At 47.9% G+C, this 16,592-nt stretch overlaps 1 protein-coding gene across 3 annotated transcripts in view; it reads left to right on the top strand.

Annotated features, from left to right (window-relative positions):
- LOC149347837 (tether containing UBX domain for GLUT4) overlaps nucleotides 1-16,592 on the top strand; it is a 72,328-nt gene that overhangs the window by 31,736 nt on the left and 24,000 nt on the right. For all 3 annotated transcript variants that reach the window (XM_089587549.1, XM_089587548.1, XM_089587550.1), the window contains exons 3-6: nucleotides 5,550-5,771; nucleotides 9,513-9,573; nucleotides 11,810-11,883; nucleotides 14,967-15,189. In XM_089587549.1, coding sequence (XP_089443675.1) covers nucleotides 5,550-5,771; nucleotides 9,513-9,573; nucleotides 11,810-11,883; nucleotides 14,967-15,189 — 580 coding nt within the window. The remainder of the gene's footprint in view (nucleotides 1-5,549; nucleotides 5,772-9,512; nucleotides 9,574-11,809; nucleotides 11,884-14,966; nucleotides 15,190-16,592) is intronic.

The following is a 16,592-nucleotide window of genomic DNA, read 5'->3' as shown; positions in this document are numbered from 1 at the left end:
CGGGACCGCCGCACAGAATTCCCCAGCGATAAAATGTAGTCAGCTTTTAAAAATAAAAAAAATAAAAACCTAAAAGAGAAGATGACCAGTAGACAAAATTACAATGTAAATAACTTGGTACATCTAGCTTGTTTAACGCTGTCAAACATTTAAAAACGAAAAACCCGGTGTATGTGTGAAGCCTCAACCTTTGGCCTCGACCTTTGGCCTCGACCTTTGGCCTTGACCTTTGGCCTTGAGCTTTGGCCTCAACCTCTCACCTTGAACTTTGTCCTTGATCTTGCATGCATTTTCCTTTGAGCTGGTGTTGCCTAAAGTGGTTTTGCACGTCCTACATTTTGGTTAAATTTGTATCTCACTGTAGTGGCAGCGACAGAAAAGTTGCCTTTTCATATTCAATCGCGCAGTGCTTGTTTCGTAGGGCTTCACCTATTCTCATACATTTCATACACACATTTCATTTGATTTATTCATTTCATTTATTGAAGGCGTTACGTCAGGCGCAACGCTGTTAAAACTAGTGCTCTTGTTCGCGCTGCCTACATCCCTAACCAAAAAGTAGTGCGCATCTTTAGTGGTGAGCGAAAAATAGGAAGTGCTTTGCCTGCAGGCTTATTACATGATACACTTGATTCTTTAAAACAGCGCAAAAGACAGGGACACAGATAGAAAAGACACACACAGCGCTGTGTGTGTCTTTTCTATCTGTGTCCAGCCGCCGCGGTGGCTAAGTGGCTATGGTGCTCGGCTGCTGACCCAAAAGACGCGGGTTCGATCCCGGCCGCGGCGGCTGGAATTTCTTTGGAGGAGAAATTCTAGAGGCCCGTGTGCTGTGCGATGTCAGTGCACGTTAGAGAACCCCAGGTGGTCGAAATTTCCGGAGCCCTTCACTACGGCGTCTCTCATAGCCTTAGTCGCTTTGGGACGTTAAACCCCACAAAAACAAAAACCAAATCTATCTGTGTCCCTGTCTTTTGCGCTGTTTTAAAGAATCATGGTTCACCAACTATCCTTCACGTCTACCCTTGTATGATACACTTGTCTAGAGCTTGATTAGATGCGCTTTACTGTTGACTACACGCTGTCACTTTGTCGTGCCTTAGAGCCGTCGGCCACGAAACAAGCGCGGTGTGTCACGCCTCCCTTTATTTTTCGATTCAGACTACTTCCGTACCTTTCAGAGCGTTGCACCAGCTGGTGTATGAAACTGAGTGTAGGGCTTTACTCTTCTCCCCACTATGTGCTTTGATAATATTTTTTGTGCCTTGTCGGTGCCTGAGGTTTTTGTTCCTCGAAAATTAAAAGAAACACCTCTCCTGTAATGGCCCTCAAGTGAGGGGTACAATATTCTTAAATAAGGGAGTAAATAAATGTCCGCTCTAATGCTCACCTATTAAAAAACAAAACAAAAACGCCGTGACAGAGAATCGCCGGCCGAGTGTCGGCCGGCGATTCTTAAATATATTTAACATTTAATGTTTAAATTTAAATATTTAAATATTTAAATTAAAATTTCTCGGCCATAAATGCGTCTTTGGTGCCGGTATCTGACAAACGGCAACGTACCCAGACAGAACCGGGTAATCGATTTTTATTAGGCGTATGCTTTAGGCGTATGCTCGAAACCGCACGGTTAGTAATAGTGGGTTGGTGCTTTGACATTAACGTACCGCGCAGTGTGTAACGACTGTTTTTTTTTTTATCGGCTTCCGAATGCGCGGTTATGAGGTTGTCAACCGACGCCCAACATTAAACATGAAGTCCCAGTGGAATGGATACCGAATATGCAAAAAAAAAAAAAATATTCTAGCTTTTTCGTTCACCCCTTCTGCCCTGTCGAGTCTCAGGAATGACTGGAATAGCTGTCTTCCCATTCTTTCCCCACCCCACGTACACCCCATGATTGTATACATGCACCCAGGCCACTAACCACATTTTCACGCGAAACACATTCTGAAAAGTGTCAGCTACCCAGCGCTCTCCGATAACACTCTAATTGACTAACACACTAAAACACTTTAATTGGCTAACACTCAATAACACTATAGTTTGCGAACGAGGTTGTCTTCTCTCATTTCATTTATTACGCTCAGATTACGTCCCAGGAAAATTTGCCCGCTTATAATGTCTCAGTAATACAATGACAAAAGGGTGTGACATCATCTTTTGTTCTGCCTCTCGTTTATCATCTATTAAAGAAAAGCTGAAACGAAAAAAAAAAACCCCGCAGTGCCTGTCAGGCGCCACTCGGCTGAAATCCGGGAGGATATGACGCCGCTTGCGCGGTTACCTCGTGCTTACAAGCAACGCCAGCACTTTGTAACACTATCACCCTATGATTCTATACCTGCTTCCAAGCTACAGACCACATTCTCACTCGAAGCTCATTCTGAAAGGTGCCAGCTACCCTGCGCTTTCCGATAACACTCTAATTGACTAACACTCTAAAACGCTCTAATTGGCTAACACTCCAGTTCGCGATCCGATAACACTCTAGTTGGTGCGAGCGAGGTGGTTTTCGCTCATTTCATTTATTACGCTCCGATTACGTCCCACGAAAATTTGCCCGCATATAATGTCTCAGTAATACATCGGCGAAAGGGTGTGACATCTTTTGTTCTACGTCTCTTTTATCACCCGTTAAAGAAAAGGTGAAACAAACAAACAAACAAACAAACAAAAAATTACCGACGATTACGTTACTTCCTAATGCGAAATTTGAGCGCAGCAAATAAGCTGTTTCACCTTTTCGATAGTGAGTCAACCCCAGCTGCGGAGTTGGTTTCAGGGACAACGCCGCCGATGCCGACACAAACAATATGATACCCTCGCTTCCGCAGCGCTAAGAACCAGGTCTAGCCGTGGGAAGGTGGTCACGTATTCGTCGACGTGCCGGGGCCTACGTGAAATAACCGGCGCTTTCGGCAACTGAAGAGCACCCTATCCGCCACACAAGAACAGGGGGGGGGGGGGGGGGGACCCTTTCCTCCTCTTTCTGCATGGCGGCGACGGTGTTCTATGCAGTCACGTTATCTTGACTCTCTAGCGGCGTCAGCGGCATCCAGCGGTATCAGTCGGTCGCTGCTAGCGCTGGGGGGATGAAAGGGGGGCGGAGCTGGTTACGAGGCCGACGACGACGACGACGCGAAACCCAGGAACGGACGCCAAAGAGCTGCGCTCTAAAAAAACCGCTGTGCCTGTCAGGCGCCACTCGGCTGAAATCCGGGCGGGATATGACGCCGCTTGAGCGGTTATCTCGTGCTTACAATCAACGCCAGCGCCTTGTAACACTATCAGCACGTGTCAGCCTAGGCTGGGCTTAAAGAGATGACACCAGAAGAGAGGAAGGAGTGCACTAGTTGCTTTTTCTGTACGCGCCCTGTGTGGCCCTTGACTTATACGCTGCACTCGTTGCTTTTAAGTGACGCCGTCGTCGGCCCCGGCGCGGTCTATCTATGCGTTCTATTGTTTCGTTATCGCGCACGTGTGTACTTGCATATCCCCCCGTGTGTTTTCATCTAGAGGCGTGGCGTGCGCCGCGGTATATTTGCTCACACAGTTGCAATTGTAGTCGCCTGTACTTTTCGTCGCCCAAGCTTATCTCTCTTATATCCCCCCCCCCCCCCCCTTCTAATCAGCGTGTGAGTATTTTCGTTGCGCGTGGCTCACAGCCTCTTTTGTTTTGTTTTTGGATCGATTACTATGAGATAATATGAAGGGCTTATGCAGTCGGCGTGGCTATTTCAGCGGTCTTATTCCGACCTTTTGGTTTATTCGACCCGATGGTTTGTTCACGCGTCCACATCAAGCGACTTACAAGGGCTCCCCGTTGTTTCGAATTCCGCGTGATTGGAGCACATTTCCGGTCCGCTTCGACGGAAGTCCGCTATGTACATAGACTTCAGTCTATAAAGTCTATAGACCAGTCGTAGAGAATGGTCTATAGGCGATACAAATTATATAGACAGCGTATAGAAAATCTAGATTTATGGCCATGCACTTTTAGAAGACTTTCGTCTATAGAATGTCTGTAGGCTATGAATAGACAAAATGAGGTATCTATAGGAAAGCAATAGAGCCTATAAGTAGTCTATAGATTGTCTATAGACAATCTTTATAAAGGGAAAGTCTGGCGCTCACGGTGTGGCCAAAGAGAAGGTTATCCGGGCGGGCCCTCACACCTGACCCGCAGGAAACACAACGCGAGTTTCTGTGAGGCTTTATGCTGACTTTCGGTTTAGGGCCGTGGTGAGCTGCAGAAACCAATATTGGCTACGAGGTGCGGGCGCTTCTGGGGATGTGCTGTCTGTATCATATGTCACTATACGCTGTAATGAAAGTGCTAGTGGTAGCTTTTATTATCGCCGGTTCGTGTCTTATTCACGCGTACCGCTATTCTCCGGGGCCTTCGAAAGGAAGTTTTATCGTGTCATTTTGGAGCCTGTTAAGATATGCAGGGTGTTTCACCTAAAGCCCGCCGCGGTGGCTCAGTGGTTACGGCGCTCGGCTGCTGTCCCGAAAGACGCGGGTTCGATCCCGACCGCGGCGGCCGAATTTCGATGGAGGCGAAATTCTAGAGGGCCGCGTAGTGTGCGATGTCAGTGCACGTTAAAAACCCCAGGTGGTCGAAATTTCCGGAGCCCTCCACTACGGCGTCCCTCATAGCCTGAGTCGCTTCGGGACGTTAAACCCCAATAAACGAAACGATCACCTAATGCCTTTTTCACATGCAGGCGAAAACGCTAGCGCATCCTGCCGCCGCGGCGCGAAAACCTGTTTCTGAGTCGTCGCTGCGATGAGCGGCGGGGTTCCAACTAGTTGGAAATTTTCGCTGCGACGCGCCGTTCAATCGCTCAGTCGCTTGCATGTGGTTGTGAAGGTCGCTTAAGACTTTACAAAATTTGAAAAAAAAAAAATCGTTTTTTTTTCGGCATAGCATTGTCAGCGGTGTAGCACATTAGAATATAGCTAAGACCTGCTAACTACCAGGATGGTTAACTAATATTGAGTCATCATAATCATCAGCCTGACTACGCCCACTGCAGCAAGCACTGCAGGGCAAAGGCCTCTCTCATGTCTCTCCAAATAGCCCTGCCCTTTGCCATTTGTGGCCACCGTATCCCCGCAAACTTCTCAATATCATCCGCCCACCTAACTTTCTGCCGCCCCCTTCTACTTTTGCCTTCTCTTGGAATCCACTCCGTTACCCTTAAGGACCAGCGGTTATCTTGCCTTCGCATTACATGCCCTGCCCAAGCCCATTTTTTCTTCTTGATTTCAACTGGGATGTCATTTTGGCGTTTGTTCTCTCACCCAGTCCGCTGGCTTCCGATCTGTTAACGTTACACCCATCATTTTTCTTTCCATAGCTCGCTGCGTTGTCCTTAACTTAGGCTGAGCCCTCTTTGTTAGCCTCCACGTTTCTGCCCTATAGGTGAGTAGTTGCCTCAACTGATCAATATTAGTTAACCAGCGTGCTAGTTAGCCCGTCTTAGCTGTATTCTGACGTTACTACACCGCTGATGTTCCCTTAACGTTTGTCGCCGCAGCCACCGCGAGCGCCTGCTCTCCCAGAGCCTGCCGGTGTCCTTCAGCAACCTGCCCAACCATGCCGAGCTGGAGCTGCGCGCCTCCGCGGGCGGACACCGGCGCGCCGCGGCGGCGGCCACCGTGGACATCTGCCTGCAGCTCGAGTCCGGAGAGAGAGTCATGGCGCAGTTCCCGGCCTCCACCACGCTCCTGGACGTGGTCGCCCACTGGCCCGACAAGACGTGAGTCCGCGCTGGTTGCGGGAACCTTCTTACTAAGGCGAAAGCCTGTAATGGCTTATACTGTCGTCCGTTAGCAGAGGGTGCCACACCTTTGGCAGCGTTTAACTCGCGTTAAGTCGGGAACTAAAAAGGATAGGAGAAAACGAATGGTTGCCTCAGATAGAGGAGGAAAAAATGAACCTAGAAGCCAAGTTTGATGACTGTAGATTGTTTAGTTAATTATAGGCAAAAATGTCAAAATTGCGTCAAAATAGCGCGGACGTCGATATAGCCACGGGAGCGGTGTGAGGTCACATCCACCGGAAGTCGTCACGGCATAGTGTCCTCGGCTTTCGCCTCTCGACACTTTAGTTGCCAAAGTGTCCTCGCAATTTTTACGGCCGGCTCAGGGGGAGCGGCACAGCGTCGCGTGGTGAAATCTAAACCGCCGATGGCATGCATGTACCCTGAGGTGCCGCTCATCAGCGCTCACCCGCCGCATAACCGCGGACGAGGTGGTTTTATCGGTCCTGCATTGCGCGAAGTTGAACCCGTAGCTGTCGCTTCTCCGCACGTTAAATGGGCCATAAAGCACCGTCTGAAGAGAGTGCATAAGCTCGCTCAATCAGTGCATTGTGTTGTTACTAACACCACCCGACCACCCGAGACTACCCTGACTTTAAGCCCTGGCTGCACGTCAGCAAATGACCTGCTTATAGTATAGCTAAGCGTGCGGAGGCGATGGGTACTTCCGAGGCGCACACGCGAAGCGCCTGCGCGCCCAGCACGCGCCGCGACGGGCGTCGAAAAGTGGCATGCACCTCGATGCTCCTGGTGTTGGCTCGCTCCCCCTCCCGAGCCGACTGAAAGAAAGTCAAGCCGTAAGCAAAAGATGGTTGGGGAGCTGCAAGGATTCCGAGAAAACTTGATGGGGAACCTGAAAGAGCCTCAAGCCGTTAAAAGAAGAGTCCCCGAGAGCCCTGCGGTCGTCGAGAGCGCCCGTGCACACGCGCCGTTATCTGACATCATGGAGTTTCCTTCCTCCAAGTCTGACATGCACAGATATCTGCGCCCCGCTCACGCCTGGTCGCGCGTCGCGCATGCGCAGACAGGCTCCAGCGTACGCCCGTGCGCGTAGCTGGCTCCTTGCCACTCGACTAAACGACTTCTTATCCCATTCACGAAGTGGCTAGATAAGTTTTCAAAAGCACTAGTTGTTGGCTATGCGGATACAGCGTTGCGCTTTGATACGCGCTCCGCTACCGTGATGCGCTTCCGCGGGCACCACTGCGTACGCGCTGATTGGCCCCGACGCGGCAGGCGCGCACGCAGCTGACTAAAGTGACTTTACAGCTGACGGGTACGTGGCGCCATCTGGCGCCGCTATAACTCTCTAATATGGCCTCTGCTTTTTCTCTGCCTGCATTTCAAAGGGTTAGTACACTCTAAAAGGGTGCGAAGTGTAGTAGGGTCCGTGTAGCGAAAATTCGGTGCGCTTTTTAGTCGAGCCCCGGACAGCCGAAGTTAAAGAAGGGTTCCTTTCATTTTCATTACTGCGTGCCCCGTAGCTGCTCCCGTCTGCTTTAAAATCCCTTTAAATCATTGCAAAAATTCATTAGTCAAAGCCACCGATGCGTTTCCTCTGGCCTCCGTTGCACTGGACACGCTCTCGCCTTCATTTCCTGGACCGAAGCGTTCGGTAACGGACAGACGTGCCGGGAAGACTTTGTTGTTCTACCCCGCGACTCCGCGCGCTTAGTTGTTTCGGTTGCGGAGAGCGAAAACGGGCGTCGTCGTCAAGTCACGCGTCCGCGCGAGGACGAGGCACGATCGACTCATTGCCGCCGATTCTCACGCGGCCGGCTCGCTTGTTCGTCATCGGCCGCGTTGTTCGCGCGTTTATAGTGTTCTTTATTTGTGGACGTTTGATGCCGCGCTCACGCGCTGAGATGTCATGGGTCGTGTTTTGTTTCTCTCGGATTCCTCGCGCCGTCGTCGGTTTTGCTTCGGTACAAAGATGAACGGGACGACTGCTGCGTAAGCTGGTTGAACGAGTGCACGTATGCAATTTTGCCGCCCCGGTGGCTCAGTGGTGATGGCCGCTCGGCTGCCGACACGAAGGACGCGGGTTCGATCCCGGCCGCGGCGGTCGAATTGCGATGGCGGGGAAATTCTATGTACTCTGCGATGTCAGGGCTCGTTAAAGAACCCCAGGTGGTCGAAATGTCATCACTCTAGATATACAGTAGAACTTTTGTTGATACGTTCCCGGTTCATATAACTTCCTGGTTCATAGCCCAAACTCGCGGGCGGTAAAAATGTCGAATAGAGTTGCAATATTTTTCTTCCTTTTAATACGCTCCAAGATAATACGTACAGTTTCTCTGCTGCCATGTTTAATGGCGAACCGCACACGTGCTAACATACGAGTGGGCCGAACCTGGGATGCATGCGGCATAATGGAGCTGAAGTGTAGCGGGAGTCACGCACCGCGGTGGCTTCTCTGCAGTGCCCAGCTGCAATGGGGAGAAGCGTAAAAAAAAAATGGATTGTGTGTGTTTACACATGGAAGGGCTGTTCACGCAGTGACCCGACATGAGGAGAAGAAACGCAGTGGCTTTTTCGCAGTACCTAGGGGCAAGAGGGCGAAGCACCTGAGAACTGAACCTATGCACTTGCATCCAAGTGGGCCGGGTCTGGGAAACGTGGTATAAGAGCAAGAATGTTGCTGCAGTTGGCCATCGTGGCAGCTTCTCCAGATAGCAATGGTCCAGGGAGTATAGCATCCAGAAACAACAAGGAAGACATTCCGGCTCGCCATTGCCGTCGGCAAACTGGATTTATTGTGAAATTTCTTCCATGCTAAGGACAACGCAAATGTGGATTGAATTATGGCAGCAGTAGAAAAGGAGCAGTTCAGACCTAGCGCCAAGAAATGCTAATCAACATTTTTATGAAATGAAAGCGTCAATGAATGACTTTGTACCTCATTCAACTGTTACATTTATCAAAATCGGGCAGCTTTGATCTTAAGCTTTCCCGGTTAATATGTTTTTTGCATTTTTTTAAAAACAACAACTAGGATTTAGTGCATATCATTTGTGAAACTTGTCCATAGGGTCCTGTATTTCAAAATTGATTCACCATAGTTTTAGTTTTCTTTTTACTACATTGCACACGGCAACAGATTCAGCCGGTTAGGGCCACTTGAAAGCCTCAGGGCTGCCTGTATCTGATAGCAGGGCTCATAGTTGACACTCCTTGCATCTGGCTCAGTCGCACCAATGCTTCAGACCTGAATTTCATAACTTGCTCGGTTAAACTCTGCTTGCGTGACTCTTACGGTTAATAGGATTATGCGTGCAGCCCAATACAAGGCATATTTCCCGTATATGGGGCTTTGGAATAGCTCCCACAGTGATAAGTCGCAGCTGACAAGTTTAGTTGATACCTCTTCCCAAACCCAATGTTTATTGTTCCAGAGGAAGCTTGCCCGTGCGCCTGGTTCATGACTTTTGTTGATTCGAGCACATTTTATCTGCGTTAAATTGAGCACCTCAAGGCACATTTGAAGTTAGTGTTGTGTGCTCTCCCTGTGAAGGCACATCAGAGAATCAGGCCTTGTAAAAGGAGCTTGTAAAAGGAGGAGATTGGATGATTTAAAGTTGGAAAACTGCTTCCTTGCCTTTTCTTAATTAACCCTGCAGCGCAACATTACTGTGGGCTGATGAATGATGTTGGTCTTCTTTCTTTTTGTTCAAGGGACATCCAAAGTGCAACGAATCAGCAAATGGACCTTGTTTGTGTTTACATGAGGAAAGAGGTGAGGTGGACAGTTTTTTGTCACACTCCAGCCTTTTTCTTACTGTGTGCATTGTGGGAACATGTTTAGGCATTGTGAAATAAAAGAAATCATGTCATTATTTTTGCGTTGGGCATACGGTGCAGTTACATATTTATGCTAAACAGTTAAAAAAATTCAGGCAGCACTTTGGTTCTCTTAAGTGCTGCAAGGCGAAAGAAAGCCTTTCCTGCGCACTGTTTGGCATTGACTGCGAGACTGTGCTGTACTAGTGCTTTATTTGACTACACATTACAACTACACACTTTGACTGCCGACTTCGACTGCTCCTTTAGCACGACTCTCTCTCTGCTTCGATGAGTTCGGTTGTATCCATGGCTCTGTTCGCAGTAATGAGGTATGCAATGTGGTCACCCACGGATGCCTTATGCCCCCTGTCGGAGCAGACAACTATTTTTATTAGTTGTCGTCTCATTCAAAAGGGGGCGTCAGGCATCCGTGGGTGACCTCATTACTGCAAATCCGCGCACTCTGACGTCATAACCATTTCGACCAACCGAAAAGCGTGACCTCTCTGCTGACAACCTTCTGTCGACGACGATCAGCATTAAAGGCTTCTGCAGTAACGAATCCTTGAGCAATGGATTTCTTGCAATATAAAAATATTTTTGCAGTGTGGAATATTACACTACACATTGAGATTACATGTGATAAGATTCTGTTTAGACTGTTGAGCTGTAAAGGCTTGGTGGGATTTTCTCAGTTAAGAATTGCAGCACTTGGTAAGTTATCTCGTTAACTGATTAGCTGATGAAACTGTGTGCGTCATGTTCATAATATCTATTGAAACAAACACTGGCATGTGACTTACACTTCTGTGGTTTTAACTTCACGTGCAGTGTTATCATAGTTTTCATATATGTGTTTTTGTGCTAGGCACGCCGGTTTTTTTGGGTAGCTTATGTGTAGCATTTTCTCAGTGCTGCTGTTGTCACCAGTTGTACTCCACTGTCCAATAGTGCACGTAAATAAAGAGTAGCCAAAAGCAATGGGATTTGGGTAACTGGTCGTATTTGTAGCAGCACCACAAATTTGCAGCATAGGCAGTTTTCTCATTACTACTGGCAATACGACATCACTATTGTGTGGACACATTTTTTTCTTGTGTTTTAGAGCGCAGCTCTTTGGCGTCCGTTCCTGGGTTTCGCGTCGTCGTCGGCCTCGTAACCAGCTCCGCCCCCCTTTCATCCCCCCAGCGCTAGCAGCGACCGACTGATACCGCTGGATGCCGCTGACGCCGCTATAGAGAGTCAAGATAACGTGACTGCATAGAACACCGTCGCCGCCATGCAGAAAGAGGAGGAAAGGGTCCCCCCCCCCTGTTCTTGTGTGGCGGATAGGGTGCTCTTCAGTTGCCGACGCGCCGGTTATTTCACGTAGGCCCCGGCACGTCGACGAATACGTGACCACCTTCCCACGGCTAGACCTGGTTCTTAGCGCTGCGGAAGCGAGGGTATAATCATATTGTTTGTGTCGGCATCGGCGGCGTTGTCCCTGAAACCAACTCCGCAGCTGGGGTTGACTCACTATCGAAAAGGTGAAACAGCATATTTGCTGCGCTCAAATTTCGCATTAGGAAGCAACGTAATCGTCGGTAATTTTTTTTTTTGTTCTTTTAAAATGCCGAGGTTAACGGGAACCGGATGTTCCGCCGGGAGTGGCGACGATGGAGCGGCACGCCGGATGTGACCGTCCGGAACATTAAAAAAAAAAAAACAGGCGCGGCCGTGTGTTCCTCGTGTGTGCACCTCGCGTTTGATCTCGGTTTCATTTTTTTTTTTATAGCTTTGTTGTGAACTTCAGTGTTTTTCAAACGGTGTTCTATTATTTGCACGTACTAACAACTTTACCAAGCCATTATCTAGTTATTTTTACTGCATCTAATCATGTGTTTGCATACTACAGCCCTTACACAGCGCACCTCTGGAAGCCTGTAGGGTATCCATACTTAGACCTTGTTTGCCTAAATGAAGAATATCAATCGCTGAATCTGTGAATGCGTAAAAAAAATAAGCAAAATGTTTCTTCATTTTTTAGTGAATTATCTTGGTCAGTGATGTACACTACTTGTGGCATGTAGCATTCTGTCACATTCTTGAAGTCTTCCAGTGAGTGAACTTATGTTGTGAGAAGGGTAGATTGCTGGTAGTGGGTCTTGCTAGTTATTCTTTTTCTTTTCATTCCACCTTTATTGCAGGTTGTTGGCATTGACCAACTGCGAGACATGACTTTGCAAAAACTGGGCCTGACAAGTGGCAAGGCAGTCATCAGGTAAGGCCTGTTGCATGTTTATATATAACAATTGCTTATTGCATCTAAGAAATTTTTAAGCTAGGAGAAGCATAACGTCCCTAATTTTTATAGTTTACTGATTTCACTAATATTGCCTTCTCACTGTAGTAACTATCATTTAGATTGAATGTTCCTTCCCCTATCATTTGGAAAAAATGCTCCTGCCCTTGAATTGCAATGTGTATGACCCCCTGAAACTTGGCAGTGGAGAATTTGTCCAATATAATGTATTGTGGAAGGAGGTTTGATGCCTCTTTCTCAGCTTCTTTTATAGCTTGTGCTGCCATCTAGTGAGTGCGGTTACAGTTGTATCATTTCTGTTATTTTTTCAAGCTCTCAAGAAGGTGGGGACCAGCCCAGGCATGTTTTATGGTGAGGTAGAAAGGCAAGAAAGGAGGGAAGAAAAAAAAAATAGAGAAAGCTGTACGCATGCATTTCAAAAGGTCATAAACTACTTTTAAGCACTTTTTAATAAACACTCGTGACTGTGCAACCAACACATATAACCTCATATTTGAGTGACAAAGGCCGTAGTTTGCCTCTGCGCTTCAAAAGTCCCGTCAATTTCTACACATTGTTGGTTTCCCAGTACACGGCCAAAAGTTCATAATGCAGCATAAGCTATTCCTATCATGTTTTTGGGCCCAAATTGCCATATCCTGAACTTTTGAGTAAAATTGGGGACGCAGTTTATACTTCAGGCCACAGGAGGATGTGTAGATACATAGTAGGGTTTTGCGAATATTAGAACACTTCGAATATCGAAGTGAATTATGCGGTATTCCATTTGGGCTTCAAAATGGATATACCAATATTGGAAAGGCCAAATAATTTCGAAGTATTTAGAAGGTTGAGAATCTAGGGAAATATGTTGCTGGAGAAAGCAGTCGGTGGTGTTATGCATGCTCTGACACTTCTGTGTGATCGCACTGCTGTGGATGTGGGTACGGGTTGTGAGCACGGCACAGCGGCCGCCTCCGAGTGCATGCGATAGACAAAGCCTCGATTTGAAGAGGCAGAAGCAAATACACTGCATGGGGGGCCCAAAAGGTGAAGATGACGAAAAATATGAATGCAGAATTGGCAGATCTACCAATGTCCGCCAGGCAAACTCTCCGTCGGCATTGGCTTTCGTTGTTGAGGTGTTGCTGGGAACCAGCTTTGAATCTTGCGGTGCCTTATTGGTTACAACAGGCACATAGCCGGGATTTTTTTTTCTTGGAGGAAGGGGGGGGGGTGAAGTAGAGGGAGAGGGGTAGGTGAGCTTGATTTCAGGGGGTGGGCCTCAAGTCCTGGGCCCTTCGACGGCTGAAGTTAGATGAGAGGTAAAACGCCACGGAGATATTGTAGGTATAGCGATGAGAGAGCTGGGACCGCAAAGGGTTCTGTCAAGGTTTTTCACGGGTGCCGCAGTCTTTGCTTCGAAGAGCACCGCTACTTTCTCGTGCGTAGCATATTGGCGTAGGGTTACGCTTCCTCCACGCTTCTCTGCTACTGTGTCGCGTGTTCACACGAAGGTGCCTGCCTCTTAAGAGTTCCGTTTAAACCTGCTCTCCAAGGACAGGTGCACACCGCACCTTTTAGCGGGGCACATTGGGTGGCACAAGCGACATCGTGCGCCCTCTTGTGCCAGGCGCAAGAATTGTATTCTTGATGGGCTAGATTGCTTGAGCGGATGGGGGTGCAAACATGTTAAATCATCAGCAGAGCTTCGTTCACTACAAGATTCTACATTTTAAGAGAATTCAAACGATTAAATTAATCCGTTCCTCTCATTCTATTGTTCCTACTGACGTCCACAAACACAATATCATCAAAAAAGAAGTGTGTGGCTGTTAACACACAATTCAACGAAAAATGCTAGAATCTGCGATTTTTCTCAGAGTATCCAGGGGCTTTTCTTGTGAGATTATGGTGGAACTGAAAAGATCTCCCTTATTGCAAGATTGGAGCGCTTCAGTATTGAAATGAGGATTTATAATTCCAATTTGGCATTCAAAATTGCATAAAACAAGCTAGTGTGACATCTAGAGAAACCTTGCCATTATCAGCGTGTCCCATCGTGTCACCACATTTCAGTAAAATATTATATGTCGTGAAATGCGCAGTTTTTTTCTTTTTACAGAAGTGTTTGTCATATTTTACGATAGTTTACGGACTCTCCAGTGCACCCTTTGGTGAAAAGCAGCACTCACTTATCGTTGGGGAAGTGCTTTGAGCCTTTGTCATTAGATGGCGCAGCAGTGTCACTAGATGGATGCTGCACTATACTAAAACTGTGTATTTACTGTCTGGCGGCTTGGACTATACTTTTTAGTTCGTCACTTTCACTGAGACGCAATTGCTATCACACTGTCTGGTCGTGGTTTTCAGTGCTGGGATACATAAAAATGGGTGCATGTGCTGTTCAGAGGTTCCCTAAAAATGTTGCACAGTATTTCTAACAAAACTACTGCGAAGTTGGTCGCTTTGGACACTTAAGTTTTCTTTTGCAGCACAAACAATTGAGTCCTTAAAATTCAGTTGTTGGTCCTTCTTTATGTTGATTAAAGTTCTGGATGTGACTTTTTAGGCAGGAGATATTTATTTTTACGCATACATAATATTTTTTTTTTTCAGTGTAGCAAAGTCACCAAACGAAGGAATTAACTAATAATTCATCTGACCTACGACACCATGATTTCACTCTGTATAGATGCAGCTTCCTTGCTTTTCCATGGGCTCCGCCAGCGACACAATATCTGGGTGCTTTCTTTGTTGTGGACTTGTCAGTGTTATTAAAGCAATTTACTGCTTCTTTATGGTTTATGGGGGTTTAACGTCACAAAGCGACTCAGGCTATCAGGGACGCCGCAGTGAAGGGGCTCCGGTAATTTCAACCTCCTGGGGTTCTTTAACATGCACTGACATCGCATAGCACACGGGCCTGTCGAATTTCACCAGCATCGAAATTCTACTCTGATCAAGATCTTGCTGTGTCAAGGCCAGCAGTGCTTTTTCTCCGCCTATGCAACCGCCTGCAGTCGTTCCAATGTGTGCGTGTGCACCCCCCGTTGTCGCAGGCTCCTCCGCAGGCCCAAGGGCAGCGTGGTGCAGCAGGCTCATGTGAGTCGGAACATTTCGGTTCCTTTCAAGAAGGAGGAACCTCCTCCCCCTGCTGCTGTCCGAAGCGTGAGCCCGAACCAGTCGTCGGTGCGGCCCACGTCACCGAAACAGGCCAGGGCGACCTCCCCACCTTCCCACAAGGCCAACTCACCAACACGGCCGATGTCAACCTCTCCAGATGTGAGTCACATTCGTAGAAAGAAGAAGAAAAGAATGTTCAAAGAACGTTCTTTGCAAATGAAATGATTCGGCAGTGACCTGGCATTCGCACATGTGCTGATCATTGTGCTAGTTCTAAGGTATATTAAAAAATTCAGTGAGACGCATTGAAACACGCGAGTTGTCCAAAGTTTTCAGGGAATCCCCCAAGGTGGAGCTTGGGGGAAGAAAGCTGTATAGCTTTCCTTTGCAGCCGTATGGCTGCGCTGGGGTGGATGTCAGTGAGTAATTACTCCCTTATTACAAATCTACTCCACCTTGGGGGATTCCCCTAAAACATTTGACCAACACTGTTCCCACTTCGAGTTATTGATCAATTCGCTCTCACCCTACCATAAGCTTGCCGTCCCGGTTAGCTCAATTGGTAGAGCGACTGCTCTGGTGAAGTGGTGGCCCGGGGTTTGACCCCAGACCAGGAGGATTTTTTTCTTTAACTGCAAAATTTCTGAGAAAGCTGTACAGCTTTCCTTTGTAGCCGCATGGCTGTGCTCGGGTGAATGTCAATGAGTAATTACTTTCTTATTACACGAATTGTGTGGTCCTGTTGTGTGTTAGGTACAGGCAATCATTAGAAGCCCTTCAGAATGTTCGCTGACACTTTATTTTGTTCCCCGCAGGGAGGCGTCTGCAGCATGCAGACGTTGGTGAGTGGCGACACCACGGGGTTAACCTGAGCATCCGCAGGGACATCCCCGCAAGGGGATGATGGTGAACAATGCATCACCACGGACCCGAGCATCCGCGCTTAGCCGTGCGTGGCATCGCCGTGTCCGGGGAAAAGGGGATCCTGGTGGTTGAGCCGATGCCGAGCGTTTGGACCTTTAAGGCCCCTCGGCGGAGGCAACACACCACTTTGGCCCCAGCTTCCTGTAGACGGCACCTCCGGCCTGACCCGACCGGGGGAAATCGGCAGTCGCCTTTTCCTGTTCTCCTCTCCATCTTTCACTTTCCTATCTCCTTTCTTACAACTCTCCTGTATCCTCCTCCCTTCTTGGTTTTTTCCTCTTTTTCCTGGCGGCGAGGGTTAACCGTGTGTGACCAACTACCCTGTGTTGAGTCATATTAGGTTATAGTTAAGGTGTACAGCTGGCGTGGGCAGGACTTTCTTTCAAGTTCCTGTCGCGTCCCCTTGTTGGACTCCATGGTGGGTGGCTGGCACCATGACCGAAAAACATTAATTTTTTATGGCTCCCCCCCTTTCCAAACTTGATCGCTCTCTAAAAAGAGTGCGGAACGAAGCAGAGAACTTTTTTTCGAAAAAGAAAGCAACATTTGCCAAATTCCATGTCATCCACAGTGAAGTTCAAGATAAACAGGCCAGAATTCTTTCTCCATTCATGGTATCGAAATGCTTAACAGAAGCT

The sequence above is a fragment of the Amblyomma mixtum genome, chromosome 4, assembly GCF_055824585.1.
Source record: "Amblyomma mixtum isolate Tamu chromosome 4, ASM5582458v1, whole genome shotgun sequence".
In the NCBI taxonomy this organism is placed as follows: domain Eukaryota; kingdom Metazoa; phylum Arthropoda; class Arachnida; order Ixodida; family Ixodidae; genus Amblyomma; species Amblyomma mixtum.
Note: the sequence above shows the minus strand (reverse complement) of the source record. Positions and strands in the feature narration are given on the sequence as shown.